Genomic DNA, 18,366 nt, shown 5'->3' with positions numbered 1-18,366 from the left:
CTCTTTTCTGATCTAAGATTTCGTCTGGGATATCACATACAGCCCTTTTTAAAAATTTTTATTTATTTAATTAATTAATTAATTAATTAATTTATGTTTTGTATTTTTAGTAGAGACAGGGTTCCACCATGTTGGTCAGCCTGGTCTTGAACTCACGACCTCGGGTGATCTGCCTGCCTTGGCCTCCCAAAGTGTTGGGATTACAGGTGTGAGCTACTGTGCCCGGCCTACAGCCCGTTGTTATATGTATAAAGTTTTGAATAGCCCTAAATATGTTGCATTGTACTTGTTTGCATTAGCCTTTCTATATAAACCTTCTTTTTTTTTTTTTTTTTTGACATAGTCTCGCACTGTTGTCCAGGCTGGAGTGCAATGGCATGATCTTGGCTCACTGCAACCTCCACCTCCCAGGTTCAAGCGATTCTCCTGCCTCAGCCTCCTGAGTAGCTGGGATTACAGGCACTCACCACCACGCCCAGATAATTTTTTTTTTTTTTTTTGAGACGGAGTCTTGCTCTGTCGCCCGGGCTGGAGTGCAGTGGCGCGATCTTGGCTCACTGCAAGCTCCACCTCCTGGGTTCACGCCATTCTCCTGCCTCAGCCTCCCGAGTAGCTGAGACTACAGGTGCCCGCCACCACTCTCGGCTAATTTTTTTGTATTTTTTTTAGTAGAGACAGGGTTTCACCATATTAGCCAGGACGGTCTTGATCTCCTGACCTTGTGATCTGCCTGCCTCGGCCTCCCAAAGTGCTGGGATTACAGGCATGAGCCACCGTGCCCGGCCAATTTTTGTATTTTTAGTAGAGACGGGTTTTCACCATGTTGGCCAGGCTGGTGTTGAACTCCTGACCTCATGATCTGCCCGCCTCTGCCTCCCAAAGTGCTGGGATTACAGGTGGCGTGAGCCACCGTGCCCGGCCCAAGCTCTTCTTAAAGTTGAATCATTGATCTGGGATGCTAATGACTTTTTAAAACTTGATTGATTTGAAATAGTATAAATTCATAAAAGAGGTTGTACTTTTCCCCCTCCCATATTGATATCAACTGAGATCAAACCTGTGTGGGAAACCAGGTAACTGTCTTAAAGCTGTACAACTGCTGGCCGAGGCGGGCAGGTCACAAGGTCAGGAGATTGAGACCATCCTGGCTAACACAGTGAAACCCCATCTCTACTAGAAATACAAAAAATTAGCCGGGATGGTGGCGGGCACCTGTAGTATCAGCTACTTGGGAGGCTGAGGTAGGAGAATGGTGTGAACCCGGGAGTTGGAGGTTGCAGTAAGCTGAGATCACGCCACTGCACTCCAGCCTGGGCGACAGAGCGAGACTCCGTCTCAAAAAACAACAACAACAACAAAAAAAACTGTACCACTGCTGCCATCATTATAATTTGAAACTAATACAAGTTGGTGAAAGCTGATTAAACTTCCTTGCTTCATGCCTTGTTTCCAGCCCAATCAAATGTATTTCAACATAGTAGTGTAACATATTTTCTTCTACTCATGTACTTGATAGGAGGGTGTTGATGTGTGATATTATCAACAGTGTCTCTGATCTGTATTCTTCCTTACAATTGTCAGCTGCTCATAGGAACAGCAGAACAGTGTTTTTGTAGATTCTGATTCATTGAGGGTTGGTGCTGATGAGACCTTTGGGATTATTTAGCTAAAATTCTTTTATTTTTAATCTCTGTGATATGAGTTTACCTATATAACAAACCTTCACATGTACCCCTGAACCTAAAATAAAAGTTAAAAAATTAAAGTTAAAGAATAATCTTTTGGCCGGGTGCGGTGGCTCACACGTGTAATCCCAGCACTTTGGGAGGCCAAGGCAGGCGGATCACGAAGTCAAGAGATCGAGACCATCCTGGCCAACATGGTGAAACCCCGTCTCTACTAAAAATACAAAAATTAGCTGGGCGTGGTGGTGCGTGCCTGTAGTCCCAGCTATTTGGGGGGCTGAGGCAGGAGAATCGCTTGAACCCAGGAGGTGGAGGTTGCAGTGAGCTGAGATCGTGCCACTGCACTCCAGCCTGGGCGACAGCGCGAGATTCCGTCTCAAAAAAAAAAAAAAAAAAACTTTTATTTTGGCATCTGAGAAAACCAAAGCCTAGAGAAGTGAAGCAGCTTTTACTAATTGTCATGTGCTCTTTTCATTTAGTCATCACAGTGACAGTCTCAGAAGAGCTTCTCTCCAGTGGCATAGGTGGGCACCCAGTTCTCAGTAGTAGTAGGTCTTATTAAAGACAAACTGGAAGGTAGCGTTGGAAACAATTTTGAAGCAGTTTTGCTTTAAATGATCATTCTTTTTGATAAAAAGAAAAAGGAGAGTCTCCTTAAGGTTGCAATGTTTGTAAATACCTTGTCCCCTCTGTGAGATTTTACATATGAAGTTGTTTCTTATAATTGTTTTATGTATGGTATAGTCTTTTTTTTTTTCCTGTCAGGGTCAGATTTTCTATCACAGTACTTTTTGTTAGAAAATAAAATATGACTTGGGTACCAATTAGAAGGACTTTTGTTTAGTTCTCATCTCCTCAAAAAGGTTAAGTTTAAGTATTTAGTTAAAACATGTTAATGAGTTTCTTTGTGAAATGTTTTTGTTTTAGTTACTTACACATTGGGCATGCAAAAGCTGCTCTTCTGAACCAGCACTACCAGGTTAACTTTAAAGGGAAACTGATCATGAGATTTGATGACACAAATCCTGAAAAAGAAAAGGAAGATTTTGAGAAGGTAATTAAAAGTGTAGTGATGACCCTTTGTCAGAAAAGTGAATTAAAGTTACAGGATTACCTAATACCTTCATGGTATGAAAATAAATTTTGTTCTCATAGCTGCTTTTTTCCCTATCTATATATTTCATATCTGAGACCTAAGCCAAGAAATGTCAAGCTCCCATACCAAAAAACTTAAAATTCATTTTTCTTTTCCCCAGTTATAGAATTTACCTGAATGATATGTTTTCCTATAATACCAATTTATTAAATGGTCACTGGAGGCAGGTTTTTTGGTCATATAATCTTAAGTTTATGAATGAAATAAACACTAAGTAGGTATTGGAAAATGTGAAGGTTTCCTAGCCTCTATCTTTATTCAGAAGTATGGCAGTGTATTCAAAGAGAGGGCAAATGATTGTCAGTTCTCCCACTAATGACCAGCTTTTCCAAAGTAAATGGAAAACTCCATCGTGAGATCAGCTTTCTCAGCTGGAAATTTGGAGGCTAATGTAATGAGTATCTATCTCTTTTTTCTTTTTTGATCTAATATCATGTAACTTCCACAACCATTTTCAGGCTAAATAAGACTGATGGTCTTTATTACATTTGCCTAAATGCAGTATCAAGGGTTGAAAATGCACGAAAAAATGCAAAAGATATACTGATGGTTATTTTGGTTTGTTATTACAGGTTATCTTGGAAGATGTTGCAATGTTGCATATCAAACCAGATCAATTTACTTATACTTCGGATCATTTTGAAACTATAATGAAGTATGCAGAGAAGCTAATTCAAGAAGGGAAGGCTTATGTGGATGATACTCCTGCTGAACAGATGAAAGCAGAACGTGAACAGAGGATAGAATCTAAACATAGAAAAAACTGTAAGGCACATTGTTTTATGTTTTACTTGATATTCTTATATTGTGCTTCTTTAGTAGAATGTGATTTCTTTTTTGTGAAAGCTGCTAGTTTTTTTTTTTTTTCTTTTTTTTTTTTTTTTTAAAGAAGGAGTCTCGCTCTGTTGCCCGGGTTGGAGCACAATGGCGTGATCTCGGCTCACTGCAACCTCCGCCTCCCGGGTTCAAGTGATTCTTCTGCCTCAGCCTCCCAAGTAGCTGGGACGACAGGCGCACGCCACCACACCTTGCTAATTTTTGTATTTATTTATTTATTTTTGAGACGGAGTCTTGCTCTGTCACCCAGGCTGGAGTGCAGTGGTGTGATCTCGGCTCACTGCAACCTCTTCCTCCCAGGTTCACGCCATTCTCCTGCCTCAGCCTCCCGAGTAGCTGGGACTACAGGTGCCCGCCACCACGCCCGGCTAATTTTTTGTGTTTTTAGTAGAGATGGGGTTTCACTGTGTTAGCCGGGATGGTCTTGATCTCCTGACCTCGTGATCCGCCCACCTCTGCCTCCCAAAGTTCTGGGATTGCAGGCGTGAGCCACCGCGCCTGGCCTAATTTTTGTATTTTTAGTAGAGACAGGGTTTCACCATATTGGCCAGGCTGGTCTCGAACTCCTGACCTTGTGATCTGCCTGCCTTGGCCTCCCAAAGTGCTGGGATTACAGGCATGAGCCACCACATCCGGCAAAAGCTGCTAGTTTAAACACATTTGGGTGTATGACTCATTTGTCTTAGAAATCTTTTTTCTTTCTCTAACTTTATGTTCTTGTTATTTTATTAACATCACAACCGCATATGAATATGCCCTTAGTATCTCCCTTATTATGTGTAGTCTTTTGCATTGTATTCATTCCATTTGAAGGATTCCTTCTGCAACATTTTACAGTTTTCTTACTTTAAATACTTAGCCTTTCTATAATACAATGTTTGATGATAATGTTGTCACCCAAGTCTTCCTTTTGGCATGTGGGTAAATGTGAATATAATACATAATACAAGCTCAGTATTAACCTATGTCTCTGAAATATCACTTGACTAAAGAGCATATCTTTCTTATTCATGACTTCTCTGCTGAACTTCTAAATTGGGCTATTTTCATTCTGTAATTATGTTGTCAGAACTTCACTATAATTAAACCTTGAGTGTCACATTTGGGAAGTATTAGTAAATTAAAATAGTTATATAATGAGTCTTTTTTATTTTGAAAAGGTTGTCTACATTTTCAGAGGTGGCTAACCAATGGACTTTTAGACCTATCTTGATTATTTGAGGGCAAGTGTCTTACATTTCTAGTAGCTTCCACAGAAAATTATTGTTTAACAGTTTGTATGCATATGGGGCAGGTTTTTGCTAGATATTGTGATATAGGGGGAACCATAGCCACTTGGAATATAGAGTCCTTTTTTCTAGTATTAAACTCTTCTCTTTCTTGTATCACTATTTTCTATCACCTCTTATTTTCTTGGATCCAAGAGTATCCTGCTTCTCATTGGGATGACGAAGGGGCTTTCAGGGAGCCCATGAACTCAGACTGTCAACCTGAGCTGTGTTCTTTAGATAGGCATGGGCTGTAGTGCCAATGCCTGTGGGACCTTAGGGCTGGACCAAACCATTCTGTCCCTTAGGCATGAGGTGGCAAAATAAGAGAATGCTTCTGCTTTAAAGGCAGAATGTTAAATTTGAGGGAGATGAGAAGAGAAGGGGCTGACCCGTTGTGCCATGATGGGAAGGGAAACACTAGGTGAGCAGAGCCTTCAGGCCTTGTACTTTTTCTTATGCTTAATTGATACTACATGAGTGGAATGTATTGATGTTACCTTTTCTTAAACGTATTTGTATTTCCTAAATGTATTGTGAAACTTCTTTCATTAAAAAATGACACATTTGCTCTTGGTACTGGATACTGGAACTATTACAGTGTTTTCAAACTAACACAGGGTGGTTATAAAACAGGAACATGAAAATTTATATCAAATTATAGCACTATGAGAATAATTTGAATTTAACCAGATTAGTGAACTGTAATATAATTATCATTTTATAGCTATTGAGAAGAATCTACAAATGTGGGAAGAAATGAAAAAAGGGAGCCAGTTTGGTCAGTCCTGTTGTTTGCGAGCAAAAATTGACATGAGTAGTAACAATGGATGCATGAGAGATCCAACCCTTTATCGCTGCAAAATTCAACCACATCCAAGAACTGGAAATAAATACAAGTAAGTATATCTCCTTCAGTATGCTAGGTAGCCTTCTGTACTTTTGTTTTGATCTTCTTTAAACATGGAGTACAAGCAAAATAGTCAAGAAACCTGGCCTTTTGTTCATCCATGGGTTCACTGGCTGGTGGCCTTCTGTAAAGGCATGTAGCCTGTCAGGGGCTGTTTACTCACCTGTCAATTAAGGTTATACCACATTATTTCTAAGATCACTTCCATCTATGAAAGTCCGGAGTCTGCCTAGAGTTGCTTTTTTTGTATTGATTAGGTATACTGTGATGTACATCTTTAGGTGAAGATACTTTGCTTCCTGTAATAACCTTTGAGTCTACTTTGCACAAATTTATTCCTAAGAGTATTGAAAACTTCCAGAAATATGAACAATACAAGAAAGTAACATGTTTTTAGATTAGTTTTCAATGTGGATTTGTAGGTTAACGAATCTTTGTTTTAAATGGACCTTTTCCAAAAAAAAAAAAAACCCTACTTTATAAAATAAATCATAAAATGTATTTTTTTAATACTTTGAAGAAGCGTACTACACGTAAATGCTGAATTAAAACTTCTGAAGATAATGGTAAATGTAAATGATTACTTGGTTAGCTGATGTGACTTACTTTAAACTCGTGGGTGCTGACATGTCTGTCCATATATAGACAAATACACACATGTGATTATATGTGCATACATACCATTTTTCCCAGGATTACTCCTTGTTTTACTAAGCAAATCCTTTCAATACATTTGGAAAAGTGACTTTGGATACACATTTTCAGTATCAAATAATTGCAAAGCATATGCAGTAGCATCTTAATCAAGTTGTATCTTAAAAGTTAGACTGTATAATGGCTGAGCACTGTGGCTCATGCCTGTAATGCCAACACTTTGGGAGTGTGAGGCAGGAAGCTCTCTTGAGGCTAGGAGTTTGAAACCAGCCTGGGAAACATAGCAAGAACCTGTCTCTACCAAAAAAATAAATTAAAAAAAAAAAACTAGCCAGGCATGGTGGCACACTTCAGTAGTTCTAGCTACTTGGAAGACTGAGGCAAGAAGATTGCTTCAGTCCAGGAGTTCAAGGTTACAGTGAGTTGTGATCATGCCACTTCACTCCAGCCTGAGCAACAGAGTGAAACCCTGTCTCTAGACAAACAAAAAGGAAAGCATTGGCTGGGTGCAGTGGCTCATGCCTGTAATGCCAGCATTTTGGGAGGCCTTGGCAGGTGGATCACTTGAGTCCAGGAGTTTGAGACCAGCCTGGCCAACATAGTGAAACCCCATCTCTACTTTAAAAAAAATACAAAAATTAGCCAGGTGTGGTGGTGCATGCCTGTAATCCCATCTGTACTCGGGAGGCTGAGAATCACTTGAACCCAGGAGGCGGAGGTTGCACTGAGCTGAGATCGCACTGGTGCACTCTAGCCTGGGTAAAAGAGCAAGACTGTCTCCAAAAAAAAAAAGAAAGAAAGCATAATGCACTAATATATATATATATATATATATATATAAATTCAAGTTGATACTACATGTAAATTGTATACATTATCTTAGAAACTGTTTTTAAGACTATTTCATCTTAAATGTAATTTTAACCTAATGATTTTCTGGTCTTTTGTCGGTTTTTTTTTTTACACAGTAAATGAAGCACTGTTTTTGAGTGTGTTTTACTACTTTTAAGACTTTTAGGGATTTACTTGAGTAAGGGATTACTCAAAACAGAGTGAGACTCCGTCTCAAAAAAAAAAGATGTTCAAAAGCTAAATTTCCTTAAAATTATTACATGTATTGTTTATTGCTTCCTACTATGTTATACATTGGCCATTACAGAAATATTATGATTATACAATTTGCCAAGCCAATACCTAATTTTGTATTAGATTGCAAATTTGCTTTTTTGTTTGACTGCTAAGTTGATAACTGACTCATTGTTCTCAAAGGCTGATAATGTTTTGATATACTTTGAGTATTAAAAGTCATAAAACCTTTTGGTTTTTAAGAATCTCTTAACTTGTACAGAATTACATTTTAAGTTAGTATTGTTGTTTATAATGCCTAATCTAAGAGAGAAAGGGTAAAATGTTTTATTTATTTTATTTTCTTTTTTTCTAGTGTTTATCCAACATATGATTTTGCCTGCCCCATAGTTGACAGCATCGAAGGTGTTACACATGCCCTGAGAACAACAGAATACCATGACAGAGATGAGCAGTTTTACTGGATTATTGAAGCTTTAGGCATAAGAAAGCCATATATTTGGGAATATAGTCGGCTAAATCTCAACAACACAGTGCTATCCAAAAGAAAACTCACATGGTTTGTCAATGAAGGACTAGTAGATGGATGGTATGTTTAATGTTACTTAGAATTGACAAGAAGTAAGGACATAGTAGATCAGTGATTTTTAAACTGCTTGAGAGATAGGGAAGGTGACTGGGAGGAGGGGGAATGGGTAGGCCTATAGAATTCCTGGTTCTTATCTTCTTCTCAGCCAGTGCATTAGGGCTCCCCCTTCTTGTTTTAATGCCACAAATAATGGAGTGCCCACTGGGGATCGTGGAATGAAAAACACACATGAGGGCACATTCTCTGCAGGTCTTAGCATTTAATAGAAAAATAGTTTTGACTTTCTGGTCCTTGGTATATTTGATTACTGATCTCTACTCTCTGCTGAGGAGGTTTTTCTTTTTGGTTAGGTCCCAAGAAGGTCAAAATACCCTTGAGTCGAAGTGAAGATGTAAAAGTTTATCTTGAGCTCCATTAAAAGGGTATTACTGCATACTTACCGAGGTTTGCAAATCCCTGCAGAATATTAATTTCCTACATATATTTTTGTTTTATTCTAAAGGGCTTTATAAAGTATATTCATATGTGAATGACAGGATACCATCTTTTTTCTGATTCTCATGGTCCTGTGTGGAATAGGGACCTTGAAAATGTTTGATAAATAAAAATGTATTAATGCATGGGATTTCCATATTTGAAAATGTCACCATTGTGTCTTTTTTTTTCAAATGTGCTTCTACTGTTTCCCAGTAGTGCATTTATTTTACTGCAGTATTTGGCAGGTCAGCAGTTACTCTGTTCCTTGAACTTGGGCTCACTAGTATTGCATTCTACCTAATTAGTATAACCAGCTCTTAGCCAAATGTTTATCAAGCCGAATATAATTTATTATTCATTAAGTATCTTCTACTCTCAACATCTACACATTACAAAATTTCCTTGGTACTTAAAATTTACATATTTCCAGGGATGACCCAAGATTTCCTACGGTTCGTGGTGTACTGAGAAGAGGGATGACAGTTGAAGGACTGAAACAGTTTATTGCTGCTCAGGTGCGTTACAGTTTCTTTTCCAGCTTGTCTTGTTTGAAATCTCAGGTACTTTTATTACTGTCCCTTTAGTCTTTATTATCTCTATTGTTCTTTCTATTCCTTGTTTGTGCCTTATGATCCAAGGGCAGATTTTTTTTTTTTTTAAAAAAAACAAACTTTTTTTTTTTTTTTTTTTTTAAAGTTTATCACTGCTTGTAATAGTGAAAAATTGAAATGTCCTAAACCCCTAAGCTAGGTTTGGACAAAGGCAGCTGAAGTATTTTTAGCAGTGAATTATATGACTTTACTGTGACCAGTCTGTAGACTGAACCTTTACAGTGAACTGTTAAGGGTTACCAAGTTAGTTTGTATACACTGAGTTTTATATTTCACCAGAAGTAAACTTGAAAGTATTTATCGAGTTTTTTTTTTTTTTCTAAACATGCTTAGCATGAAATAAAGGCAAAGTTCTAATTAATACTTCTTGCCCTTAAAATCATGTTGTTATTGTTTTTTAGGGCTCTTCACGTTCAGTTGTGAACATGGAGTGGGACAAAATCTGGGCGTTTAACAAAAAGGTATGTATTTTAACTCTCTCTCTTCTTTTCTCATGCCTAAGTCCCAAATAATGTACAAGTAGAAGTCATTACTGTGCTCATGATAGAGAAAAGTTTGGGAAGAATATTAACATTTTGCAGACTTTCAGGAAAATGGAATGTTTTCCTTTTTTAAATACATGAAGAGCATTAATTAAGCCTATTAACTATTCCAAATAAGTGACAATGATTGAAACAAACAAACTTGGAATTATGGGGAACAGTAATAGTTTTTTCCTTAAATTTTTTATGAACACTCTGCATTTCATTTTTCTGCTTTCAAGCTGCGAGCTCTCTGTAAGAAGGTATTACTTAATGCTTTTATTTGCCTTAAACATAGCTTTTAGCATATTACATGTTAAAACGAGATGTTATATGGCTTTGAAGCACAATCACATTTATATAAAAGACTTGCTTATACAAACGCATTGAAAACGCATTATTCCTGGTGTTAAAAACCATGTCCTCTGGTTTTCTTAGTGCCAAAGGGAATATTGGGATAACTCTATTCTACCCCATTCCCTTGTGTGCTGAGAGGACATAGAATTTTAAAAGTATATATTTCATTGAGTTGTATTGAAGTTTCATTAATTACAGTTCCTTTGTCTTACTGAATCCAGCTTTTTTTTTTTTTTTTAACTGTTTCTTAACTGTAAGTCAAATGAGGAACATTGCCTATTGACATTGTTAATTACTAATTGGAAAGCAGATGCTTGGACACTATAATAAGGCAAACCATTCAAATGCCATGTTTTAAATTATGGTTTCTGTGATTGTGTTCTGTAAATTCTTATTTGGGATTGCTGCTTGATGGTGCTGATGTCTTGCCTCAAGATATAGTTGCTTGTTTCGCATGTGTCTTGAATTTGTTTTATTTTGGTCTTTCGTGTTTAGTTTTTGATACATAAAGGAATTGTTAATTGGTTCTTTCTGTTGCTGCAGTTACTAATAATAAATATGAGTAGAATTTGCTGGCAAAGTTAACATTGGTGTACTTTTCATTAACAATACAATTTTTACTGATTTTAAGTTTTAATAAAGTTAAACATGGATACTTCAGATATCTGAAATATATTTTACTACAGTTAAATATTTCTATAAGGTCTGTTAAGATGAACAACACATTCCTCTATCTTCTTTCATAGTCTCCCTGGAGAAAGCACTTTCATCTCTTCTAGATAGTTCTTTTGGTATTTATTATGTTTCTTTTCTTTTCTTTTTTTTTTTTTTTTTGAGATAGAGTCTTGCTGTCGCCCACACTGGAGTGCAATGGCACAGTCTAGGCTCACTGCAACCTCTGCCTCCCGGGTTCAAGTGATTCTCCTGCCTCAGTCTCTCGAGTAGCTGGGACCACAGGCATGTGCCACCATGCCTGGCTAATTTTTGTATTTTTAGTAGAGATGAGGTTTTACTGTGTTTGCCAGGCTGGTCTCAAACCCCTGACCTTGTGATCCTCCCACCTCTGCCTCCCAAAGTGCTGTGATTACAGGCGTGAGCCACTGTGTCCGGCCTATTGCTTATATTGCTGAATGAAATATATGTGTTACTACTTTTTTAGTTATGTTTAGACATATTAGTTGACTTCCCATGGGGGAAGATAAATAATTCAGCCTTTTACTTTTTCTCCTTTTTGGTTTGCTTGTAGTTGATTGTCTTGCTTTGTCTCTCCCTCTCATTTGCTTATTTTTCGTTTTTTTGTTTTTGTTTTTCTGTTAAAAAACAAACAAACAAAAAAACAGGTTCTCATGCCTCTAATCCCAGCGGTTCAGAAGGCCAGGGCAGGAGGACTGTCTGAGCCTGGGATTTGAGACCAGCCTAGACAACATAGTGAGACCCCATATCTCCAAAAAAAAAAAAAAAAAAAAAAAAATTAGCTAGGCCTGGTGGTGTATGCTTATAGTTCCAGCTACTTGGGAGGCTGAGGTGGGAGGATCACTTGAGCCCAGGAGATCAAGGCCGCAGTGAGTCCTGATCACACCACTGCAATCCAGCCTGGGTGACAGAGTGAGACCCTGTCTCAAAAGAAAAAAAAAGAAAAATTAAATTTTTTTTTCCTCTGCCCACCTCTGTGTACTTTTCTCTTTTCTTCTTTTCTTTCTTTTCTTTTCTTTTCTTTTCTTTTCTTTTCTTTTCTTTCTTTTCTTTTCTTTTCTCCTCTCTTTTCTTTTCTTTTCTCCTCTCTTTTCTTTTCTTTTCTTCTCTTTTCTTTTTTGTAGCAGAATCTCACCCTGTTACTCAGGCTGGAGTGCAATGGCACAATCTGGGCTCACTGCAACCTCCACCTCCCGGGTTCAAACGATTCTCCTGCCTCAGCCTCCTGAGTAGCTGGGATTATAGGCGCCAACCACCACACCCAGCTAATTTTTGTATTTTTAGTAGAGATGGGGTTTTGCCATGTTGGCCAGGCTGGTCTCGAACTCCCGACCTCGTGATCTGCCCACCTCAGCCTCCCAGAGTTCTGGGATTACAGGTGTGAGCCACCACGCCCAGCCCCCCTGCATACTTTTCTGTCTCCACAAGATATGCAAATTTCCCCCTAAGATATTCAGATGCCTTAGGTATAGTTTCAGTTTCATTTTGGAGACATCTGCCAGAGCCTTCTGTGCTGCTCTGTAACCTGATTTGGATTCATGGCCCATTGGCTTCTGAAGCACAGCTATCTTCCTAGGTCTCTTCATCATCTTCCTAGGAATTCCCTTTGCTTTTGTTCTGTAATGGACGTTATAGAACATTGCCCCATTCTTGGATCTTCTTTTATTTTATATTACCTTCTTGCTTTCCTGAAGGTAATACGTCATTCTTTGGACACTTGGTCTAGCTCCCTGACAAGGGGAGGATGGGATGAAGAAAATTTTTGAAACCTTGTATCTGACCTGTGTTTTTAGTCTGAAATTTCATGATGATAGGCCATGGTGAGGGTCTGTTTTCATCCACATCATTGGAAGAACATGGCTTCCAGTCTGGAAACTCATTCCTTCAGTTCTGGGAAATTTTCTTGAATTCTCTCCCTTTCCCTTTCCATCTTTTATTTTCTTTCTCTTGTCTTTTCTTTTTTGTTTTGTTTATTTTTTTCTGAGACGGAGTCTCACTCTGTCACCCAGGCTGGAGTACAGTGGCACGATCTCGGCTCACTGCAACCTCTGCTGCCCGGGTTCAAGCAATTCTACTGCCTCAGCCTCCTGAGTAGCTGGGATTACAGGCTTCTGCCACTGCACCTGGCTAAGTTTTGTAGCTTTAGTAGAGACGGGGTTTCATCATCTTGGCCAAGCTGGTCTTGAACTCCTGACCTCGTGATCCACCCGCCTTGGCCTCCCAAAGTGCTGGGATTACAGGTGTGTGCCACTGTACCCGGCTTTGAATTCTTTTTCTTTCTTCTCTATTGTGTATTTCTTCTCCTGGAACTCTTCTTGGGAAGATGTTGGGCCTCTTGGACTGGTACTCTTGTTTCGTGTTCTGTCTTACTTTCCTTCTTGTCTTTTAGTTTATTACAGATCTACTTAATTTTTATCTTCCCACCTTTCTGTTGAATTTTATTTATGCTATTATAGTTCCAGTGTTTCTCTTCTCTGAATTTTCAAAATAACTCTCTATTCTTGTTTCATGGTATTAATAGTAGGGTTTTCTGCATAGTAGTGTCTCTTCTCCCCAATTTGTTTATTTTGGTTTCTTTCACATTAAAGGTATTTCTCAGATGTCTGGTTAGAGCCTTGGTTATCTGCTTATGTTTAATATGGGGAAATAAAGCGTGATTGGAAGCCTGAAGAACGAGAGTTGGGCTTTCAACTGAGCTTCACTATACAATGATCTGGCTGGGCTAGTTTGTTGGAGAAATTCCATGTCAGTAATTTTATATCTTTTCTCAAGGATTAGGCAGTTCTCCCAGAGGGGCTTCATTGAATCGCCTTCCTGAAGTGTGAAGACCTGGCTGCCAGGTTTTGGAGCCAAAAGGGGGAAGACTGCTGAGGGTTTTATAAATCTGCTATCATACATTCACTTATTCCCCTTGTCTCTCATGCAGTACCCTTTCCTTTGGCTCTTTCTGGTATCTGCCAGGATCTAGATACCCTCTTATTCACAGAGTAAACTTCCATTCTTTTGTCAAGGTGGGGGAGAGGCAGTTGCCTGGTTATGTGGAGTGGGGAGGGGATGCTTCTATGTTTTTCAGCTCCCAGAATTTTGTTGCTGTTATCTCTTCTTTTTTTTTTTTTTTTTTTTTTTTTTTCTTTTGAGATGGAGTCTTGCTCTGTCACCCAGGCTAGAGTGCAGTGGTGTGATCTCGGCTCACTGCAACCTCCGCCTCCTGGGTTCAAGCACCTCTCCTGCTTCAGCCTCCCAAGTAGCTGGGATTACATGTGCCTGCCACCACGCCCGGCTAATTTTTGTATTTTCAGTATAGACAGGGTTTCATCACGTTGGCCAGGCTGGTCTCGAACTCCTGACCTCAGGTGACCCGCCCACTTTGGCCTCCCAAAGTGCTGGGATTACAGGCGTGAGCCACCGTGCCCAGCCTTCTCTTCTTTTATTATATGAATCCTTCTGGATTTGTTCCTTTAAACAAAACAAAACCTTTCATTTCTTTTAAGTTGGGGGTTGGGAAAGAGTGAAAGTTGATGAATATTTTCAGTCTGCTTTTTTTCTCCTAAATCCTGTGAGATCTTTAATCATTAAACACCATCTTTAAAACATAGCATTGTTTTTAGTCAACTGGTAGTAAAAAGGAAATCATTCTGATCATTACTTTTTGTTTCTATTGCTGGCCTTCATGATGTCTTCATACACTGAAACCCATTCCCTTCAACTCTTGAGGTACATATCCCTCTTATTTAGAGTTCATGGCACTCTCAATCTCTAATTACTGCTTTATTGTTTTCTAGCTTGCTCTGTCTTTCTTCTCAAGCTCTGCAGGTAAGATTTAAGTGAAGCATCAGTGAACTAAATTTAGTGCCATGGAGTTGTGAAGTAAGTGTTACTGGCAGAGCTAAATCATCATTCTTTGGACATTCTCCTACTCTTAACTAACTTAGCATTTTTTTTTTTTTTAAAGCAGGTTCTGTTTTAAAAAAAAATTAGCTAGATTTGTTTGCATGATTCTTTGGAGAAAGAGCCTTATTTTAGGAGTGAATTATACATGGTAAAGAAAAGAAGGGAGAAATGGATGAAGGGGAAAGAGACGTGGGATGATTAGTTATCTCAATATCCCTTCGACAATACCGTGATCCTTGTTTTCTTAGCCTGAGTTTTCATCTTGATAGGAAACTAGTACTTTCTTTTTGTGTATCATAGTTAAATGGAATATATCTATAAATAGTTTTTTCCTTGATAATGGTAGGAGACATTTCAAGAGCTTACTTTGCATTAACCTCACTAGTTTTCTTCTTGCTTTTACTTAAGTGTTAAGATTTTAACTTTTCAGTCAAGGCAGAAGAGTCACAGGTTTAAGATGTTCATTTTAGAGCTGTTATCAATCTCTATGAACCCATATTGACTACTTTAGTTTTAAAATGTATGTATTTCAGTAGTATAATATAGTTTTTCCCAACTCTCATCTCAACCCCCTTGCATCTGTTCCCAGCTAATAAAGTGTGTAGAGACTTCTCTCTCCACAAATAAGGAGACTTCCTTCCAGTGAAAGTTTTCTTGAAAATTAAACCCCAATAAATAAAACAAAAACATAGCTGTCCTGGTTGAAGTATGTGAAGGGGATCTGGAGGCCCTCTGGTCCTTCCCCCTCCACTTAGTGCTACCAGGGCACCTCTTTGATATCTTTAGGACTCTTTGGAGTAATTTGAAAACCACTGATCCAGAGACTTTTAGAATTGCATATTTTTAGAGCTAAAAATACCTTTTAAGTCCTTTAATCCAAGTTTCCCAAATATTCCTGATCCTAACCATCCTATGGAATGCTTGTTAAAAATTAGATTTCTGAAATTTACTTCAGACCAAGTTGTCTCAGAATCTGTGCTAACAACTGCCCCAAGTGATGATTAAAATTAGTCAAGTATAGGAAACATCCTTCTGTTCCTTTTGTCAGTGGAGGAAACAGCTGCAATGAACTAAGTTTCTTAGGCGGGGTTGTCTAGTTTTAGCTTTTTAAAAGAAATTATATCTTACTGACTTAAATACTGAACTGAGTAGTCAGTCACGAATTAAATCTTTGATTATTCCAGCCCAGTAGAAGCTGAAAGGAGAAATCCTTAACTAGTAAGAATGACCTTTAAGCTTCAAGGAAGGAATGAAACAGTAAACTTGAGAAAGGCTGGTACTGATTTAGTATTAGCATGAAATATAAGCAGATGAGGATTAGCAGATGAGGAGAAGTTAAATAGCTTTCCAAACTTTGCATGAATGACCTCTCTGAGGATGGCTTCCTCTCTGAGTTCATTCAGAATTTCCACGATATCATTCTTTTCAGAAGCTGAAAACTACCTTCAACACTGACAAGAAAACCAACCCAATAATGGTAACAATGGAAAAATAAAAACAAATTTAATTATGCCACTGTTTTCTGCATTCTTCTAATGAGAAAAAATAACTTCTGTTACTTAGCTATTTGACTCTGTTTGCTTTCATCTACATTTTTCTCACATGTGCTTTATATATAGTGTCTAAACATTGCTCTTGTGATTGGTCGTCATGACTAATTTTACACTGAACAGTGAAGTGAGAAAAATACATCAGCTCCAGAAGGGGATGCTACTGCTGATTTGGAAAAGTAGAATAGGTTAGACCATAATGTGTATGACCATTTATTCAGTCAATCTGCAAATATTTATTGATTACCTATATGAGACAGACCCTAGCTAGGTACTGGGAATATACTGAGAATATACTGGTCTATATATACTGGCCTCTATATATAGCATGTAAACCAGTAGAAATATCATTTATACTTTTAATCTATAGAATTGCCTTATTATAGTGACCAAATGCTATTCTGCTTTTGATGGTGATGTGTTACCCTAACACTGATGAAAGAAAACAATACTGAAACAAAAATATCCGTATTCTCTTAAAATGGACTTCTCCAAACTATAAAATTGAATATCACATTTACCCTTAGGATTAAGATACAACCCCACTGGAAAACTTTTCCTTACCTTCTAATACGAGATTTTAAAATTATTTTGAAAATAACTCTAATATTATGCTTTAATTGGTTTCTTTTCACCTGCCAGTAGCTATTCTTGTGAAAGAAGTCTAAATCCTTCATGTAGTCTTGGTTTACAGTTGTTTCTCTTTTTTCTGCTTAATGGTAAATATCAGAAAAGAGTTAACAGTTGAAAAAAAATTAGTAAATGCAGTAACAAGAAAGCCAGTTAGTATTCCTGTGCTATTATTTATTTTGCTTATGGCGCTCTATAAGATATTGCAGTGTTTTAACATGAGGATGTATTTGTTGCAGGTTATTGACCCAGTGGCTCCACGATATGTTACATTACTGAAGAAAGAAGTGATCCCAGTGAATGTACCTGAAGCTCAGGAGGAGATGAAAGAAGTAGCCAAACACCCAAAGGTCGCTCTTACAGTTTCACCGATGTGTTTCTCTCTGTTAAAAGAAGGAGCAGGAAATAAAAAGGAAAATGTGCTTTCATGGCAGTGGCATGATTTTGAGATGATTTTCTTTTTTTTTTTTGAGACGGAGTCTTGCAATGTCTCCAGGCTGGAGTGCAGTGGGGCGATCTCGGCTCACTGCAACCTCTGCCTCCCGGGTTCACGCCATTCTCCTGCCTCAGCCTCCCGAGTAGCTGGGATTACAAGTGCCCGCCACCACGCCTAGCTAATTTTTGTATTTTTAGTAGAGATGGGGTTTCACCATGTTGGCCAGGTTGATCTTGATCTCCTGACCTTGTGATCTGCCTGCGTCGGCCTCCCAAAGTGTTGGAATTACAGGCGTGAGCCACTGCGCCCGGCCGAGGTGATTTTCTATTCAACATTGTTTGTCAGGATTTGATACTAATTGAAGTAAATCTTTTTGTGGATTTTTTGCCTTAAAAAAGTTTATTTTAGTAACAGTCCACAGTACATCACACAGAACTGTTATGCTCAGTTGGTGCTTATTTTTTATTGTGTAGAGTTAGCATATTAGTGTGTAATAAGAATTTATCTCTTCCTAGAGTAATCCTGAAAGATGAGTTATAATTCAAGCTCCTATCTTTATATGGAATCTGAAGTGCATTCTCTATTAACTAGGGTATTCCCTGTCACCTTTGTCTTTAAGCCAAAACACACAGCTTGACTTCAGAGTCTCTTACACTGTCATTTCCTCTGTTTGGAAAGTATAAGTGAAGGGTCCATCTAAATTCCGAATAGAATTTTTTTTTTTTTTTTTTTTTGAGACAGTTGCGCTTTGTGGCCCAGGCTGGAGTGCAGTGGCATGATTCTGGCTCACTGCAACTTCTGCCTCCTGGGTTCAAGTGATTCTCATGCCTTAGCCTCCTGAGTAGCTGGGATTACAGGTGTGTACCACTACACCCAGCAATTTTTGTATTTTTAGTAGAGATGGGGTTTTGCCTTGTTGGCGGCCAGGCTGGTCTTGAACTCCTGGCCTCAAATGATCTGCTTGCCTCGTCCTCCCCAAATACTGGGATTATAGGCATGAGCCACTGTGCCCAGC

At 38.4% G+C, this 18,366-nt stretch overlaps 1 protein-coding gene across 2 annotated transcripts in view; it reads left to right on the top strand.

Annotated features, from left to right (window-relative positions):
• EPRS1 (glutamyl-prolyl-tRNA synthetase 1) overlaps window positions 1-18,366 on the top strand; it is an 82,200-nt gene that overhangs the window by 22,423 nt on the left and 41,411 nt on the right. The window contains exons 7-14 of one of the 2 annotated variants that reach the window (XM_055233685.2): window positions 2,613-2,739; window positions 3,414-3,606; window positions 5,674-5,845; window positions 7,952-8,185; window positions 9,093-9,177; window positions 9,675-9,734; window positions 10,037-10,057; window positions 17,155-17,265. In XM_055233685.2, coding sequence (XP_055089660.1) covers window positions 2,613-2,739; window positions 3,414-3,606; window positions 5,674-5,845; window positions 7,952-8,185; window positions 9,093-9,177; window positions 9,675-9,734; window positions 10,037-10,057; window positions 17,155-17,265 — 1,003 coding nt within the window. The remainder of the gene's footprint in view (window positions 1-2,612; window positions 2,740-3,413; window positions 3,607-5,673; window positions 5,846-7,951; window positions 8,186-9,092; window positions 9,178-9,674; window positions 9,735-10,036; window positions 10,058-17,154; window positions 17,266-18,366) is intronic. The other variant, XM_055233686.2, reaches the window with a different exon arrangement.

This window comes from Symphalangus syndactylus, chromosome 19 (genome assembly GCF_028878055.3).
Source record: "Symphalangus syndactylus isolate Jambi chromosome 19, NHGRI_mSymSyn1-v2.1_pri, whole genome shotgun sequence".
Taxonomy (NCBI): domain Eukaryota; kingdom Metazoa; phylum Chordata; class Mammalia; order Primates; family Hylobatidae; genus Symphalangus; species Symphalangus syndactylus.
This window is presented reverse-complemented; position numbering and strand designations above follow the sequence as displayed.